The sequence below is a fragment of the Mirounga leonina genome, unplaced genomic scaffold (genome assembly GCF_011800145.1).
Source record: "Mirounga leonina isolate KUSES-001 unplaced genomic scaffold, KU_Mleo_1.0 Mir_168, whole genome shotgun sequence".
NCBI classification, from domain to species: Eukaryota; Metazoa; Chordata; class Mammalia; order Carnivora; family Phocidae; genus Mirounga; species Mirounga leonina.
This window is the reverse complement of record NW_023270426.1, coordinates 65,092,528-65,107,554: the sequence shown is the minus strand read 5'-3', so window position 1 is coordinate 65,107,554 and position 15,027 is coordinate 65,092,528. Positions and strand designations below refer to the sequence as shown.

General features: G+C 42.1%; 1 protein-coding gene across 20 annotated transcripts in view; it reads right to left on the bottom strand.

Moving 5' to 3' along the window:
• Nucleotides 1–15,027, bottom strand: part of CAST (calpastatin) — a 110,543-nt gene that overhangs the window by 42,360 nt on the left and 53,156 nt on the right. For 12 of the 20 annotated variants that reach the window (XM_035014919.1, XM_035014918.1, XM_035014922.1 and 9 more), the window contains 6 exons: nt 8,085–8,144; nt 4,003–4,068; nt 3,306–3,347; nt 1,879–1,935; nt 1,436–1,549; nt 321–404 (listed from right to left, as the gene is read on the bottom strand). In XM_035014919.1, the coding sequence (XP_034870810.1) occupies nt 321–404; nt 1,436–1,549; nt 1,879–1,935; nt 3,306–3,347; nt 4,003–4,068; nt 8,085–8,144 (423 nt within the window). The remainder of the gene's footprint in view (nt 1–320; nt 405–1,435; nt 1,550–1,878; nt 1,936–3,305; nt 3,348–4,002; nt 4,069–8,084; nt 8,145–15,027) is intronic. The other 8 variants (XM_035014921.1, XM_035014930.1, XM_035014923.1 and 5 more) reach the window with 1 other exon arrangement.

The following is a 15,027-nucleotide window of genomic DNA, read 5'->3' as shown; positions in this document are numbered from 1 at the left end:
ACCACGCCTTATACATGGCAGGTGTTCAATAAATATTTATTGACTATATGAATTCTTAAATCAGTTTTGCTATCCTGCTCGTTCTATATCCTTTAGATACGTGCTCTTCTTCATTAAATTTCACATAAGAACAGTGTTCGGTTTTCCCAAACACCGGTTATTTGAGTGTGGCAGCACCACAACCCCGAATGGTCCCTGAGAAGCAGACATAAAGCCCAGGGGTCTGGAAGGGGTCTTCAGCAAGCACGCATTTCTCAGGGAACCGACCCCAGAGGCGGCAAGGCCCGCGGTACACTCTATGCCCGCCTGTGTGCACTCACCTGTTTAGCAGGGGTGGCAGATGCTGCAGATACCCCAGCAACAACACCCTCCCCGCCGGCAGAAACTGCATCCTGTGATTTAGTCTAAAGGTGGGGAAAAAAGATGAACAGAACTAAGTATCTTTGAATGACTACTTTCAAGATCATGCATTGCAAGTATCACTACCGAGCCAGTTCACCACCACGGACATCTTGCAGAGGAAGGGGTACCAGCTCCTACTGCACATGATACAACCCTGGGCAGTGCATGAGCCTGGACTCCAGAGCTGACAGGGTCCGTGGAGCTGCACAGAGAGTCCAGCGGGCCAGCTAGGGGCCGCGATGAACTGGACTACATACACCAGGTATAAAGCTCGAGTCAGTTGTTGCCGTATAACCTGCTTTTTCCGGAGGAGCTAGAAATTTGGATTTTGTATGAAACACTAGGACTTTAATTGTTGCAGCTCACTAAAAATAATTTCAATACTATTGTAAGCCAAACAAAACAGACTTGAAACACATAAATGGCTGCATACAACTGGTGGGCCAGAAACATGTAACCTCTTCTTTCAAGTCCATTGTTAAGCAGGCCTACTTGACGTCTTCCAAGAGCTCTTGATGGAAGAGTTCTTCTCATAAATGTTTATTCTTCTAATAGGTGACCTCCATTAGCTGTGCAAATATGGGATCTATTTCTGGCTCTATAAATTCATCTCTCCTACAACAAAATTCTCAACACCTCTTTCAGACTGCCATGTAAAGAGCAGATCATACAGATCATGTGTGGTCCTACAGCCCTGAGGAGAGGGGTCCAGGAGGCAAGCTCTATCCCAAGCTTCCTGCCTATGAGACACCAGAGACAGCTGCCTTGTAGTCATGACTGGGCATTGCTGGGCAGCAGAGGCTGGACCAAAAGTCCCCACAACCCATCTGATGTACTTCTTGAACTTTTCACAGGGCCAAGTTTCCAAAAAGCTATTTGCAAAACCAGCAAAATGATAGCCCCAAGCCATTACAATACAGAGTACATTCAGCATAGTCCCACAGATTCAACGACACATGTCCATGTAGATCGAGGACCTGCATCTTATTCCCTATTTGATGGTAGTGTTTTCTTATCAATCTGACTTATTTACCTTTGGTTTTGTTGATTTCTCTGACGTCAGCTGCTCACTTGATCTGGACACCGCTTTTTCCTTATGAACATGCTTGCTTTCTGCATCTGATGCATGCTTGGGTAGGCTCTTTGGCTGAAACACACACACACACCACACTGTTTACAAGATGACAAACACCAATGCTTTTCTCTGTGTGATGCCAAGTGTTCCTAACAGTTGTGTTCTATGTAGTTTTGAATTGTACTAATCTCAATTCATGTGACATCAATGTGATTACTTTGAGGTACAAAATTTGAAATACACATCCCTCTTTCCCATTAGTAAACTGCAAATCCTACTATTGCCACATGGGGGTGCCATTATAGCCAGAAAAACAAACACAAATGACAGTTCAAAATTCTATCCCTCACACACACACACAAGGCTTCACCCATCATCAAGTCCTAAGGATGATCGCTTACCTCTTTGTGTTCCTTTGGCTTTACTTCTCGGGTTTTTTTCTCATGAACCACAGATGGCTGTCAATTTCAAAAGATAAAATCTCAATTACATCGGAGACCTTTCTTTTATTTTTTTCCAAATAGGCTCAAGAACAAAAATCCCAATTAGACCCTTCTGCCCCTCTTGGGAAAGGCCCACTTAGAGAAATACACATGTGCTACCTGTCAAGAGTTACCCTCCCAACAGACTGATAATGACAACAATAAGAGTAATGAAAAATTTAGTATTTCATTTAGAAAGATTTTTCAACTAGGTATGTATCTCTAACTCACTGGCTGTGTTTTACAATTCATACAGATCATTTGGTAACTGCAGTTCTAATCACAGAGAGGTCACATGAGCACTGTGACCTCTGAATTTGTTGATAGGGAATCCCACTCTAGAAGTTCTTTTAAAAATCTCCCTTCATAGGAGATGAACACTGTAATTTAATGATTTACATAGTCTTTTCGGTATTACAACTAGAGAAGGAGGTAACACCAGAAACCCAATTCTCTTGAGTTTGGGCAGTCAAAACATTTCAATATGGAGTAGTGGACAAGTTCCAGCTTGCTGGTGAATTCCTGCTCTACAGTGGGGCTATGGAATTATCATCCTGAGGGGATGGGAACCCAGAGGTCCTACATAAAATCAGATAAGCCTTACCTTCTACCCAGATGCCCTCACCTTTGCCTCCATTTCAAGAACATCTCTGTGCTTTCCCGCATCAAACCTTGCGCTCTTATCTGAGTGCTTAAGCATGCTCGCTTAAAAGAAGTAATGTGTAGCATCTTATGAAGGAGAAACATTTGCCCTAACTGCAGACACCCTGGGGTCCAGCTCCACATGGATACAGACTGGCTGTCAATTTAGATGGCCATGAGTCAGGAAGCCATTCCCAAGGGAAAGTCAGAGCTGTCTCCTGAGAACCTGATAACCAGTTCCACAAGCTGAGATACGACTGTTAATAAGATAAACCTGCGGGCCTCTTGGGAAAGACTCATCTGTAAGTCATCTAGGTGCTGAGTTCAGAAGACACATGTACTCTGGATGTCCCATCTTTTTAAAAGTAATTGGACGCTCATTGCGTCTTGGGATATTGTCCTTTCTCCTTTGTTCCTGCTGTTTGTTAACAGTTACTTCACCTCTAACAAAAATCTAGATTTGAACAAAATGCCTTCTGAAACATACTGTTCTCAGGTATAAAATACATTCATTTTTACAATATATGTACTTATTATAACTTATCACTTATGCTCTGTATAATGTTTAAAAAGGTAATCCAAAATTAATTAAATTAGCTGACAAAAATTCCTTTTCCCATTCAGTAGCACCAACAGAGGGAATTGGCTATTCATTGTTATTACTAAGAATCCAAGTAACTCACTAGTTGACTTAAATCACTTACCTTAGTTGACTGTGACTTCTTCTCAGGTTCTGTTTTTGCAGCCTAAACTCAGAAAAATACAGAAAGGGGAGAGGGAAGGAATTAAGGAAGAAAGGAAAAATAGACATAGTTTACAAGGTTTAACATAGATTTTCTCCAACTAAGAAAGCTCAGGGGAGAGGACTTTGATGTAAATATAAACTTTATGAGTTAAGTTTACTATACTTTGCTTGGCATTTTAACTCTTTAGTAAACATTTAAGCACTCGGATATTCTACTCTTACCTTCAGACAGCAGTTTACATCTTACTTTTGTTATGTGTATCAAAGATACTTAAACATTTATTACTGTGAACATTGTAGCTAATATATAAGCAAAATGATATACAAATCCTCATCCTTCAAAAGCAATGACATATCTCTGAGTGAAATACCATGGGTTTCTGGCTGCCAGTGTGAAACAATGGGATGGTGACAGAGCCAAGAGCTGTAGAAAGCAGTGACATTGAGTTTTAGTGCCAGAGTATCAGCGATGGGTCACTAAGGCCTACCAGAAAGTCTGTGATGGGTGGGAGAGTTATGGAAGATCTGGAACTGCCATTATTAGCGTGTGCTGAGCAGCTAAAGTGGCCGTTAGCAAACAGAAACATCCGTGTGCTGAGCAGCTGAAGTGGCCGTTAGCAAACAGAAACATCCCCTAGTACGATGAACCACATCACCTGTTTTTTGTGTCTTTTCCTGTTAGGAGAATGCTGTCGTTCCGTCTGTTTGCTGATTGGAACAGCCTAATACAAGAGCAAAGCCCCAAGTGTGATTTTATTTTATCTGACAATCAAATAGGTAACCTGTATCATAGGGCTAAACGTTTCTATCAAATACCCTTCCGCTCAGCTACTGCATCTACTCCATGCATATGTACATAACTCCAAGAAGCTGCAGACACTAAAATTCTAAAGCCTCCAGCAAATGTTCCAGTTTGGATTTACTTTTTTTCAGTGGTAAGAATCTGCAAGATTGCCATTAGGAAAACTAACTTCTGACCCCTCTCCTTCACCTTCACTGTGTACAGGCTGCTTGGGCCATTTTTTTTCCACCTTTATTTCTAACATTTGGTTACAAACAAATCAACAGTCACAAGTGGTGTCAAAAGTTTTCTGAAATTTTACAATTTTGTAAATAGTGCACAGATTTTTATTGCACAATATAATCTAAATTTCTAGGAATGCTTCAGGAGAGCTGGTTGTGTCCCGTGGTCCATAGTCTCTCATGGTTCGTCTCCCTCTCTGATTTTTTCCCCCTTCAGATTTCCCTCCCTTCCCCTATGGTCCTCGGTGCTATTGCTTACGATAAGTACTGGGTGTTATACGTAACTAATGAAGCACTGAACACTACATCAGAAACTAATGATGCATTACACAATGGCTAACTGATCATAATAAAAAAATGGAAAAAGAAAAGAAGAAGAGCTGGTTGTGGGGCACCACTGACTCTTGATTTCAGCTCAGGTCATGATCTCAGGGTCCTGGGATCCGCCCCCGCGTCAGGCTCTGCACTGAGCATGGAGCCTGCTTGAGACTTTTTCTCCCTCTCCCACTGCCCCACCCCTAGCTTGTACTTGCTCTCTATCAAAAAAAAAAAAAAAAAAAAAGAAAGAGAGAGAGAGAGCTGGTTGTGACTTAAGCCCTCTACTGGAGTATTTTACACAGTTTTACCCAACCAAAGATCATCTGTATCAAAAATACAATTCCTTAAGTACATACCTGAATTCTCGGTACAGGCAAGATATGAAAACTGGATTAAACATTTCTGAACTTTTCAAAGTAAAAGATTAAAAATTAGGCCTAATACTTCCCACCATTTCTTTCCCTTTTATCTATTTGCTGGTATTAACATAAACTCTTATTTTTTATTCTATTATCTAAAAAGCCAACAGCAAATATCCTCTTAATTTATCATGTCATGTGCTTCAGCCATGAAGATACATACGTTCCTCCCATAATGGACCCTCGTTATACCAACATGTGCATTGTTTTGGGAAGGAAACAAAGTTAATAATCACAGAGATCTTTCCAAAGAAATGTTAAGTTTTGGATCCTTCCAAACTGGATCTTTGTTAATTAGTTTCTGTATCTGCTACTATGCTTTTCTGAGTTTATGCAAATGCAATTTATTAAATGATTAAGAAGGAAAATAAGCCAGCGGATATTGTAGTGGTTTGGATCTATTAATAGCTTCCACTCTGTAATTTGGTAATCAAGATTTTGCATGGAAGAACTCTAGAAAACAATGAAGAATTCATGCTCACACATGCAAGCAGCTTATAATGGCATATTTTTTATTAGTACTCGATAATACATTACCTAAATTTATTTTTACTGAAGGTAGTGGGGCTTAACATAATAGCGATGACAATAATAACCAATGCTTATTGATTACCTCTTAGTAACAGGGACTGTTCTAAACTTCACATGTGCCAACCCACTTGGTTCTCATGAGAATTCTGAGACAGGTAGCATCATCATCATCATCATCATCATCCCCACTTTGTGGATGAGAAAATGAGGCACACAGAAGTCAAATTCCCCAAGGACACCCAGGGTGGAGCTGGGGTTTTTGCTCAATCACTGCGCTGCATTGCATTGTCTCTCCAGCACTAGTCAGCTCCTACTGGGCACCTGCTGGGGGACAGGCCCTATCTAATACCCTTACGTGTTTGTTTTCTTACACAGCCTTGTGAAATAGGTACTATTATCCAAACTGTACAAATAAGGAAACCAAAGCAAAGAGGAGTTTCCAAACACCATGGCTGGTAGGAAAGGAGATTCACAGCAGGCCATCTGGCTGCATGGTTCCCGCTATGTAGTCTTGCAGCAGTCACACCCTGAATAGAAATGATCTGACCTTCCATCTGAAGCACAGCAGTGTGACCACCAATTCTAATGTGCCAGGGCAAGAGAGACAGAGCTTAGATCTAGACATACCACCCCCCTTCAGAGGTAGGTAGACTTTTATCTGAAAGATGTAGAACAAGACAAGGATTTGGTATAGGTGTGATCTTGAATTAATATCTTTTTTCTAAAAGCTCAAACTATTTGAAGAAATATGCTTAAGTTCACAAAAATCTTCAAGAGAAGGCTAGTATAATTGTTATGACCCATACATCAGAAGCACATGAATCTAATTAATGAGAACAGTGTGACTGAAATCCCCCCAGAAAAGACAGCTGACGCCAAAAGTGGTCCAGAGGCAGCCATTGGTGATATTTTGTCATCAAGACACTTAGTTTTGTCCCTCCCTCTTTTCTCCCACTTTCTTCTCTCTCTTCTCCCATCCTCCAGTTCTGTAGGACTGCCAGGAATTCTCATGACTAATGCTTAGCAATAGCTGAAGGGTTTGCTGACACTTGCTCTGGAAAACAGGACACCTTTGAAATAATAAGCATTGGTCCTTAAGCAGAGTCAGGGGCAAAGGATTAGAGTCAGGCAATGGGTCAAATGAGAACCACAATAATAAAGAGGAGATCCTAGGTGTTGGCTCTCCTTTCTGTACTTTTCATGGACTCTGAATTCAATGATAATTTGTTTTTGGCTGATGCTTCTCCTATTGTCTTATGGTTATTTTAAGACTGAGATCAGATTTTTTTTTTTTTTTTTACTATTTTAAGATTAAACTTGGTCTAAGTAAGTAGGGACAACTAACAGATGAATTAAGGATCAGGTCATGTATAGTCTGAAAACAAAAAATTCATGTAGAATACGAAATAACAATTTTAGATTAAAAACTTTTAAATCAAAATGAATGCTAAATGACATTTATAAGAGATGTGAACAGTGTATTTCAAGATATCTGCAATGTCCTTTAAAAACAATTCAACATTAGACCATAGGATCTCTCAACAGCACGAAATTATAGTGCCAGTAGTAAATTACGGCATAGGATCCTACCGGGATAGCAAAGCAATACGGAAGACAGAAAACAAATCATGTCAGTGATTTTAAACAAGGGCAACTTAATAACAGAGCTGGGTTAGCTCTTAAAAACACCCAGGAATACTGGCTCATAAAAATTAGTTGAGAGCATCTTGATAAAATCCTTGCTTTAATTCTCCACCCAGAGTAGTCCCGAGAAACAGCCTGAGACATGGTAAGGAAGTGGGAGGGTTGAGGCAGCTTCTGGCCACTCTTCAGAACTAGGGTTTACTCCATGTGGCCACAACACTGGACAATATTCTTTTATTTTTTCTTCTCAGATTCCAAGAAATAATTATTAGAATAAATCCCAAATAGAGCTCAAAGGTTTATCAATAAGACGTTCCCCTGTAGGACTAAAATTTCACAAAGAAACTTAAAATATCCAAAATAACAGTATCTGTGTGTCGTCACTTAGTGTAAACTTAGTGTAAACTTTCGCTTTCTTACATTTAAAGTGGCCAGAATAATAGAACCATTTTAATAAGAAGTTAAGAATTCATATTCTTCACTAGATCCACAGAAATGCACCTAGATCATCTTATAATTAAAAAACTCCATCAAGTCTAGGACCAAAAAAAATCTCCGGATGACTACTCTTTTCTAGATACTCTGAAACAATGTAGAAGTGTACACTGGATATTTGAGGCAAATATTAAAAACAAAGGTAAATTTCCAAAGACCCTTCTAAATTAGGAAGAAAATGTTTCCTTCCATAATTTAAGCTTCTTAGGACACATAAATAATTTGTCCATTAGTCTACATTTGTTTTGCTTTACAAAATAATCACTTAGAGGCATTCACCCAAGTACACCCGTGAAGACCCTTCATACCTTCGCTTCCGTGGGATTCATACTGGCAGACTTGCTGGTGGAAGCAGAAGAAGCTGATGCCTAGAAAGTAAAGAAAGAGGAAGTCTGATTCTGGTTAACCTACAAATACTTTGTCTTTCGGCTCCTCTTAACCATACTTGTCCTTAACTCTACCTTGGTTTACCTCTTCTAGAGGACAACTCCCACAAAAGTCCAGTAGGTGATATTGCCCAGTGGGCAAAAGCCTTTATAACCAGACCAAATTGGGTTCAAATTTTGAGTGTACTACTTATTAAATAATCTTGGGCCATTTTCTGATCTTTCGTTTCCCCTTTCTCAATTTTTCTTTAGTAGATAACCATCTTGTAAGTTTCTTACTACCTGGTACATAAGCGCTCAGTAAGTATTTTAATCATTGTCAGTAGTACTTTCCAAAGAACACAGTATTACTATCCAAATTGACAGAATTTTGTTCAAATGCAAGTCCTGCCAATTACTAGCTCTGTGACTTTCAGCCTTAGTTTCCCAGCTATATAAAATGAGGCCAACAACATTTCTTTCTCAGGATTTTAAGTATTACAGATAATAAAATGTCTGGCATACTGTAGGTGCTTATTAAGTTACTAATGCGTTATCCCTAAGACATCATACAAGACAGGAGCAGTGGGATGTAGTGCTGGAAAACACTCAGGAAGGTCACAATTGTCCTTTCAGTGTCACAGAAGGAAGAGAAGGTGGGAGTGGGATTGCAAAGGGGATACTGCTATATTATTTATCTCATCCAGGCTCCTCCTGGAGGGCAAGACGTGATGAATAGTAATTGAAGTTTCAAGATACACCATTCCTAGGGATGCAAGGGGGCGGAGGAATTAGTCCCTGCAATCTAATCACCCACAAGCAGTGGGATGTGCATAGGGATACTTGCATGGTACTAACTACTGTCCTAGTGCGTAACTTCATTACCCTGGTTAATAATAAATCAATCACTACCTTTGGGAATTCCAACCTAGGCTCATTTAAACCTCCTTAATATTTGAGTCTGTTAGGTTTTAGATCTTAGGGATTCTAGACGGCATAGGTGTCTTAAGTAACCGGCTGTCAGTAAACAGCTGCTGCCCTGCCAATAATACCCAGAGCCTGTCTCTGATGTCTGGCCCTGAGCCATTTCAGAGGCCAAGTCTCAGGACAGGATGAGCCCGTCCCAGCTGGTCCTCTAGCTCCCTCACCCCCACACACTACCACTCAAGGTGACTGTATGAACATACTATAACTCATGGCCCAGGAACAAAATCACCTTCCCCACAGACCTACTTAATGCAGAACATGTTGGTGCTATTAGTAAATTACAATTTACAGATAAAAAGCTCAAAGTTTTGGCATATTGATTTTAAATATTTAAAATAAAGATTTTATTTATTTATTTGAAAGAGAGAGAGACAGAGATAGCGACAGAGACAGCGAGAGAGAGCATGAGCAGGGAGAAGAGGGAGAAGCAGGCTCCCGCTGAGCAGGGAACCCTATGTGGGGCTCCATCCCAGGACCCTGGGATCATGACCTGAGCCGAAGGCAGACGCTTAACCCAATGAGCCACCCAGGGGCCCCAGTGTACTGATATTTCAAACAAACCATATGAACTTTATTCCTGAGCACCTGAGGCACCAATTGGGCACCCCCTCACTCCAAAATATACCAAACCTGGTCACTGTAGCAGGCATGGCGCTGTCTCTCTCACATGCACTTTGGGACAAAGAGCAAGCAGATGTACCAAGGTAGATTTTCCCATCAAATTAATGGACAAATAGACGGATATTCCTTTTTCCTTAAGATTTTTTTAATTTGTGAGAATTAACGTACCCATTTGCCACAGCCCATTCCTTCAATGATTTCCCTCAATCATACAAAACCAAAGACCAAACACTCTACATAAAAGTGCTTTTGTTTTTTTAAGATTTTATTTATTTATTTGAGAGAGAGAGAATGAGAGAGAGCACATGAGAGGGGGGAGGGTCAGAGGGAGAAGCAGACTTCCTGCCGAGCAGGGAGCCCAATGCGGGACTCGATCCAGGGACTCCAGGATCATGACCTGAGCCAAAGGCAGTCGCTTAACCAACTGAGCCACCCAGGCGCCCCATAAAAGTGCTTTTTAGGGGCTCTTGGATGGCTCAGTTGGTTACGTGTCTGACTCTTGGTTTCGGCTCAGGTCATGATCTCAGGGTCATGATTTCATAGGTCATGGGATCAGGCCCCCGTCAGGCTCTGAGCTCAGGATGGAGTCTGCTTGAGATTCTCTCCCTCTGCCCCTCCCTCCCTCTAAAATAAATAAATCTTCTCTTAAAAGTGCATTTAAGCTGCAAATCTTTAGGTAAACATTATTTCTAAACCTCTATGTTTATTTAAACATTCCTGAAGTCTTATAGCCTTGGGAGTTTCCAATCTGCCTTACTACTTTATTAAGCAATAGCTGGATGTGATCCTCAAATCCTATAGACCTTCCAAGTCCCCCCACCTGAGAACAGTAAAATCTACATGGATAGCCATCAATAAGCATGGAGAGGTAATTATGGGTATCTAGGTGAAGGCCCTGGCCACACCTATTCTCAGCATAGATCCCTCCATGGAAGTTCTATCCCATCACAAAGCCAACCAAGTATTTTGAAACTGAAATAGGAAAGCTACTTCATGGGATCTGAAAATAAGGAAAATAATCCCACCCTATTGTGAACCCATTCAATTCCCGGTGAACTGTGATTTGTTCTATTTTATTCTATTTATAAAGACAATGAACTTTTCATATTCGTTATCTCTGGTGAGGGATTGAATACATTTTCATTTAAATCTTCTATATACTATTTGAATATCTAATCATGGGTGTGAATAACTGATAGTTAAAATTTTTTGAAGAGTTTATCCACAAAGCTTTGAATTGAAGAACTTTAAAGATAAACCTTTCAGAGGTTTTTAAGCATTTGGAGAAAGCGCTATCTCATGGAGGTTAAGTGCCCTGTCAAATCTTCCACAGTTCACCGGCTCCCCGAGTAGTTACTTACCCAGCACATAATTTGTGCCAGGTACTGTGTCAGGTGACAGGAACACAGTCGAGAAATTGCTAGACACGTTCCTGCCATTGTGGAACTTTCAGCCTCATCAGAGAGGCCATTAATAGAATAATCAATGCAATAATTACTTGTGGTAAGCACTATAAAGGAAAATCACAGACTCCCATGCAAACAGAGACCTGGCAACCAGAGTTAGTTCATGACACAGTCGGGACAGGTGATGCTGAGGAAGTGACGTGGAGATTAAAGGATGAGGGGGCATCACCCAGGCAAAGGCTGCTGATGAGGGGGAGGGAGTGCTCGGAGCTGTATGTGCCCGGGCTGGGACCTAGGCCATCTGACTTCTATGTCAGTGACTCTCTGCTGCAGGACCTACCACACGGGCAGTCTGGTTAACATCGAGGGGCAGACACTTTTAAAGCACAATCATCAGTGCTCATACATACCAAAATATCTCTGTGGGATTAGTGCTGTCCATCAGAGTAAAGTGCAGCTACAACAATACCTCCCTCTCAAATGACCCATGCAAATCTCTTCACATGCAGAGTATTATCAGTCATTTGTAAACTTAAAGCATAAATCAGGGTAACAAAGAACAGAGAAAAAGTACATCATAATCATACTCCACCCACCCATTTGACAACTGCTATTTTAAAAGCAATGAGCTGGGGGCTGAGTATACACAATGAAGAAGACACCAGCTCTGCCTTGAAAGAGCTCAGAGTCCGGAAAGATAAACCAACAGCAGGTTTATGTTACAAATGAAGTGCTCTAACAGAGGTGGAAAAGAATCCTATGTGACAGAACAAATGTTTGAGTTCTAAGCTTCAGGCCCACCTCAAATAAACTTGCTCTGTTGTCAAATTGCATTAAAATAAACCGATGCTGATGAGAGAGTAACTGCAACCTAGAAAAAAATACTTAATCCTGTACTTAATCAATATGACCTTATTCAACATCTCTTTAAATTTGTTTACTTGCTACAGTGAAAAATTTGGAAATTTACTATAGTAAACGATTACAGATAGGAGGGGAAGATGGTGTGCTTTTAAGACCCTTGGAAAATAGAAACCCCTTTCCTTCCAAATGTCCATCAACTGATGAATGGATAAAGAAGTGGTATATATACACAATGGAATATTACTCAGCCATCAAAACCATTTGCAACGATGTGAATGCAACTAAGGGTATTACATTAAGTGAAATAAGAGAAAGCCAAACACCATATGATTTCACCCATATGCAGAATTTAAGAAAGAAAACGGATGGATATAAGGGCTAAAAAAAAAAAAAAAAAAAAAAGAGGGGCAAACCATAAAACAGACTCTTAACTACAGAGAACAAACTGAGGGTTGCTAGAGGGGAGGTGGCGGGGATGGGTTAAATAGGTGATGGGTTTTAAGGAGGTCACTTGTGATGAGTACTATCTGCTACATGTAAGTGATGAATCATTAAATTCTACTCCTGAAACCAAAATTACACTATATGTTAACTAACTGGAATTTACATAAAAACTTGAAACAAACAAAAAGGAAACTCCTTCCCTTTTTCACATATATTTTGCAAAGGTCTCCCGAAGTCCAGCCTCTTAGCCTCTCACCCATTCTGGACGGATTAATCTTCTGGCATGACACTCTCAGGCACATCTAAAGGAGAACCAGTGGGGACTCCCGTGGCCCGCTGCATCACACAGAAGGCCCTTCTCTTGCCTTCCCTGACCCCCGTCCCCCAATCCCTCCCCATCTCCCAACGCAGAACAGCAGCTCCAGGCAGCCGGCCATCCCCTTCTCAGAGCACACCTCACTCATGGCTCCCTTTCTATTTTATTCACACCTGTGATACTGGTTGGCTTCTCTTCGCAAAATACCCAAAGCCTACATACCCTTCCTTTCAGGTGTCTCTCGCTAGCTCCCAGCCCCAGCATTAGAACTTCCAGCATTCCAACCACCGCAAGCAGTCCCGATGGGCCTCCTCCGAGTCCACCTCCGGCACCTTACACCATCAGGTAACCATGTTAACTGCCTCAGGAATTGCTCCTCCACGAGAGGGCATCCCTTTAGAAGAGCAGTCTGTCGGCTACACTCATCTGCTGACCCCACTCTTACCCATGGCATGTTTCTGTCTATGGCTTTTCCTTGATTCTGTAGGGTGTCTAGTAAGGACCAACCTCAGCCATCATGTGGTGCTGGATGTGACCACAGAGGGTTGTGAGCCCACCCCCAGGCCCTGCTGGATGGGCTGGACTGGGAGTTAAGGGATCCCTTAGGAGGGTCTGGGTCCTAGAGGATTTGCTCATCCATTCCTCTGCCATTAAATCTGACGAAAAAAATTACTTCCTCAGCTCCTTACTTCTCTGTCTACCACAAAAACAGAGTCCCCTCCCTTGCTTGGGGGTGACAGAAGCCTTTCAGTTCTCTGTAGGTGCTGCCAGCTGGCTTGAGGGAGTGAGTCCTCCTTACCTTCCCTCATGTCATTCGACCTCACCTTGCTCTTCCCAGCCCTGGCTGGCATGGTACCAAGAGCGGGCCAGCAGAGGAGTCAACGAGTGCTCCTGAGCCCAACCCATCTTCCTGTCCCCACCCCTCCCAGGCAGCATCCCCAGGTCCTCCCACCCACAGCACGAATCACCCTTCCCACATCCGGCGGCCTCTGCTATGGAGCATTACTAGAACACCTGCCACATGTACGCACATGCCTCTTCCACCTAATGACCCATCCACGGTTCCATATTGAATACCTGACTGTCCTCTCCCTCCTGGCTGCTATGCCAGGGCGACTCCACGCTCTCTCCTCTGCCCTCTGAACCCGTTTCCTTCTGAAAGCCTCTTCCGATTGCTCCATTCTTCTATTTCAACCTCAGTCACAAGCCCTCTGCCTTCTCTCTCACACTGCTGCGCCCTCAGAAAGCTGACTTCTCCCAGGACTTTAATTACCATTCATTATGTGAACAATTCTCCATTCCTTTCCGGCAGCCCTACTTTATCACCAGACTACATTATTTTGCCTTAAAATGAGGACATCAAGAAAGACAGATGCGGGTTTAACTCCCTGCTCCAGCACTTACTAATCCGCATTAACCTCCTGTGGCCTCCATTCCTGCAGCTGTAAAATGGGAGGAAAACCACCTGCCTCTGAGTGGCTGCGAAGGCCACATGACATCATGTAGGGAACTCATCTGGCCCTGAATCACCTGGGCTCAGGCCCAGGGCCGCTTCCAGTCCTCATCACCATTCCGTCCTTGTCATTTCCATTGCCACCCACACTCCTGCTCTAATCACGTACCTCTCAGACCTGGATTACATCAAGGCCCTCTAATAGTTTCCATGCCCTGTTCTCCCACCTCCTGACCTACCCCATTCTCTGGCTTCCATTTCTTTCTATGGCTATCTACTTTATCTGAAAAAATATGTACCATATTCTCACTGTGATGAAATAGTAAGCTCTCAATAGTTTTGCACTGTGTCCTAGATTAAGTCCAATGTCTTCTACCTGAACTTTAGACTCATTATTTGGCCTAACCCACTTACTCCACTATTTCTCTCACTATGACCCATGCCACATCTTCCCTCCAGCTAGGACGGTGTCCTTCCTGTCTCACAGGCAACTCATCAGGCAGCATAACTCACTGGTTAAGAGTGTGAGGGGCCTCTGGGCTCAAGAACATCCGGTGGAATTTCAGCTGACAGTGAATTCATGAGCAACCTCAAGTAAGTTATGGTGCCTCAGTGTCCTCATCTGTGAAATGGGAATAGTAATAATTCTCACCCCATTCGGGTTAAGAATAAGTGAGTTAATGTATACGAACTAGTAATAACACTGTCTGGCAAGTGGTAAGCAATGGGCAAACGCTAGTTAGTATTACCACCACCATCACCGTCATGCTCCCTTCTCTGGGCCTCTCATCTTGC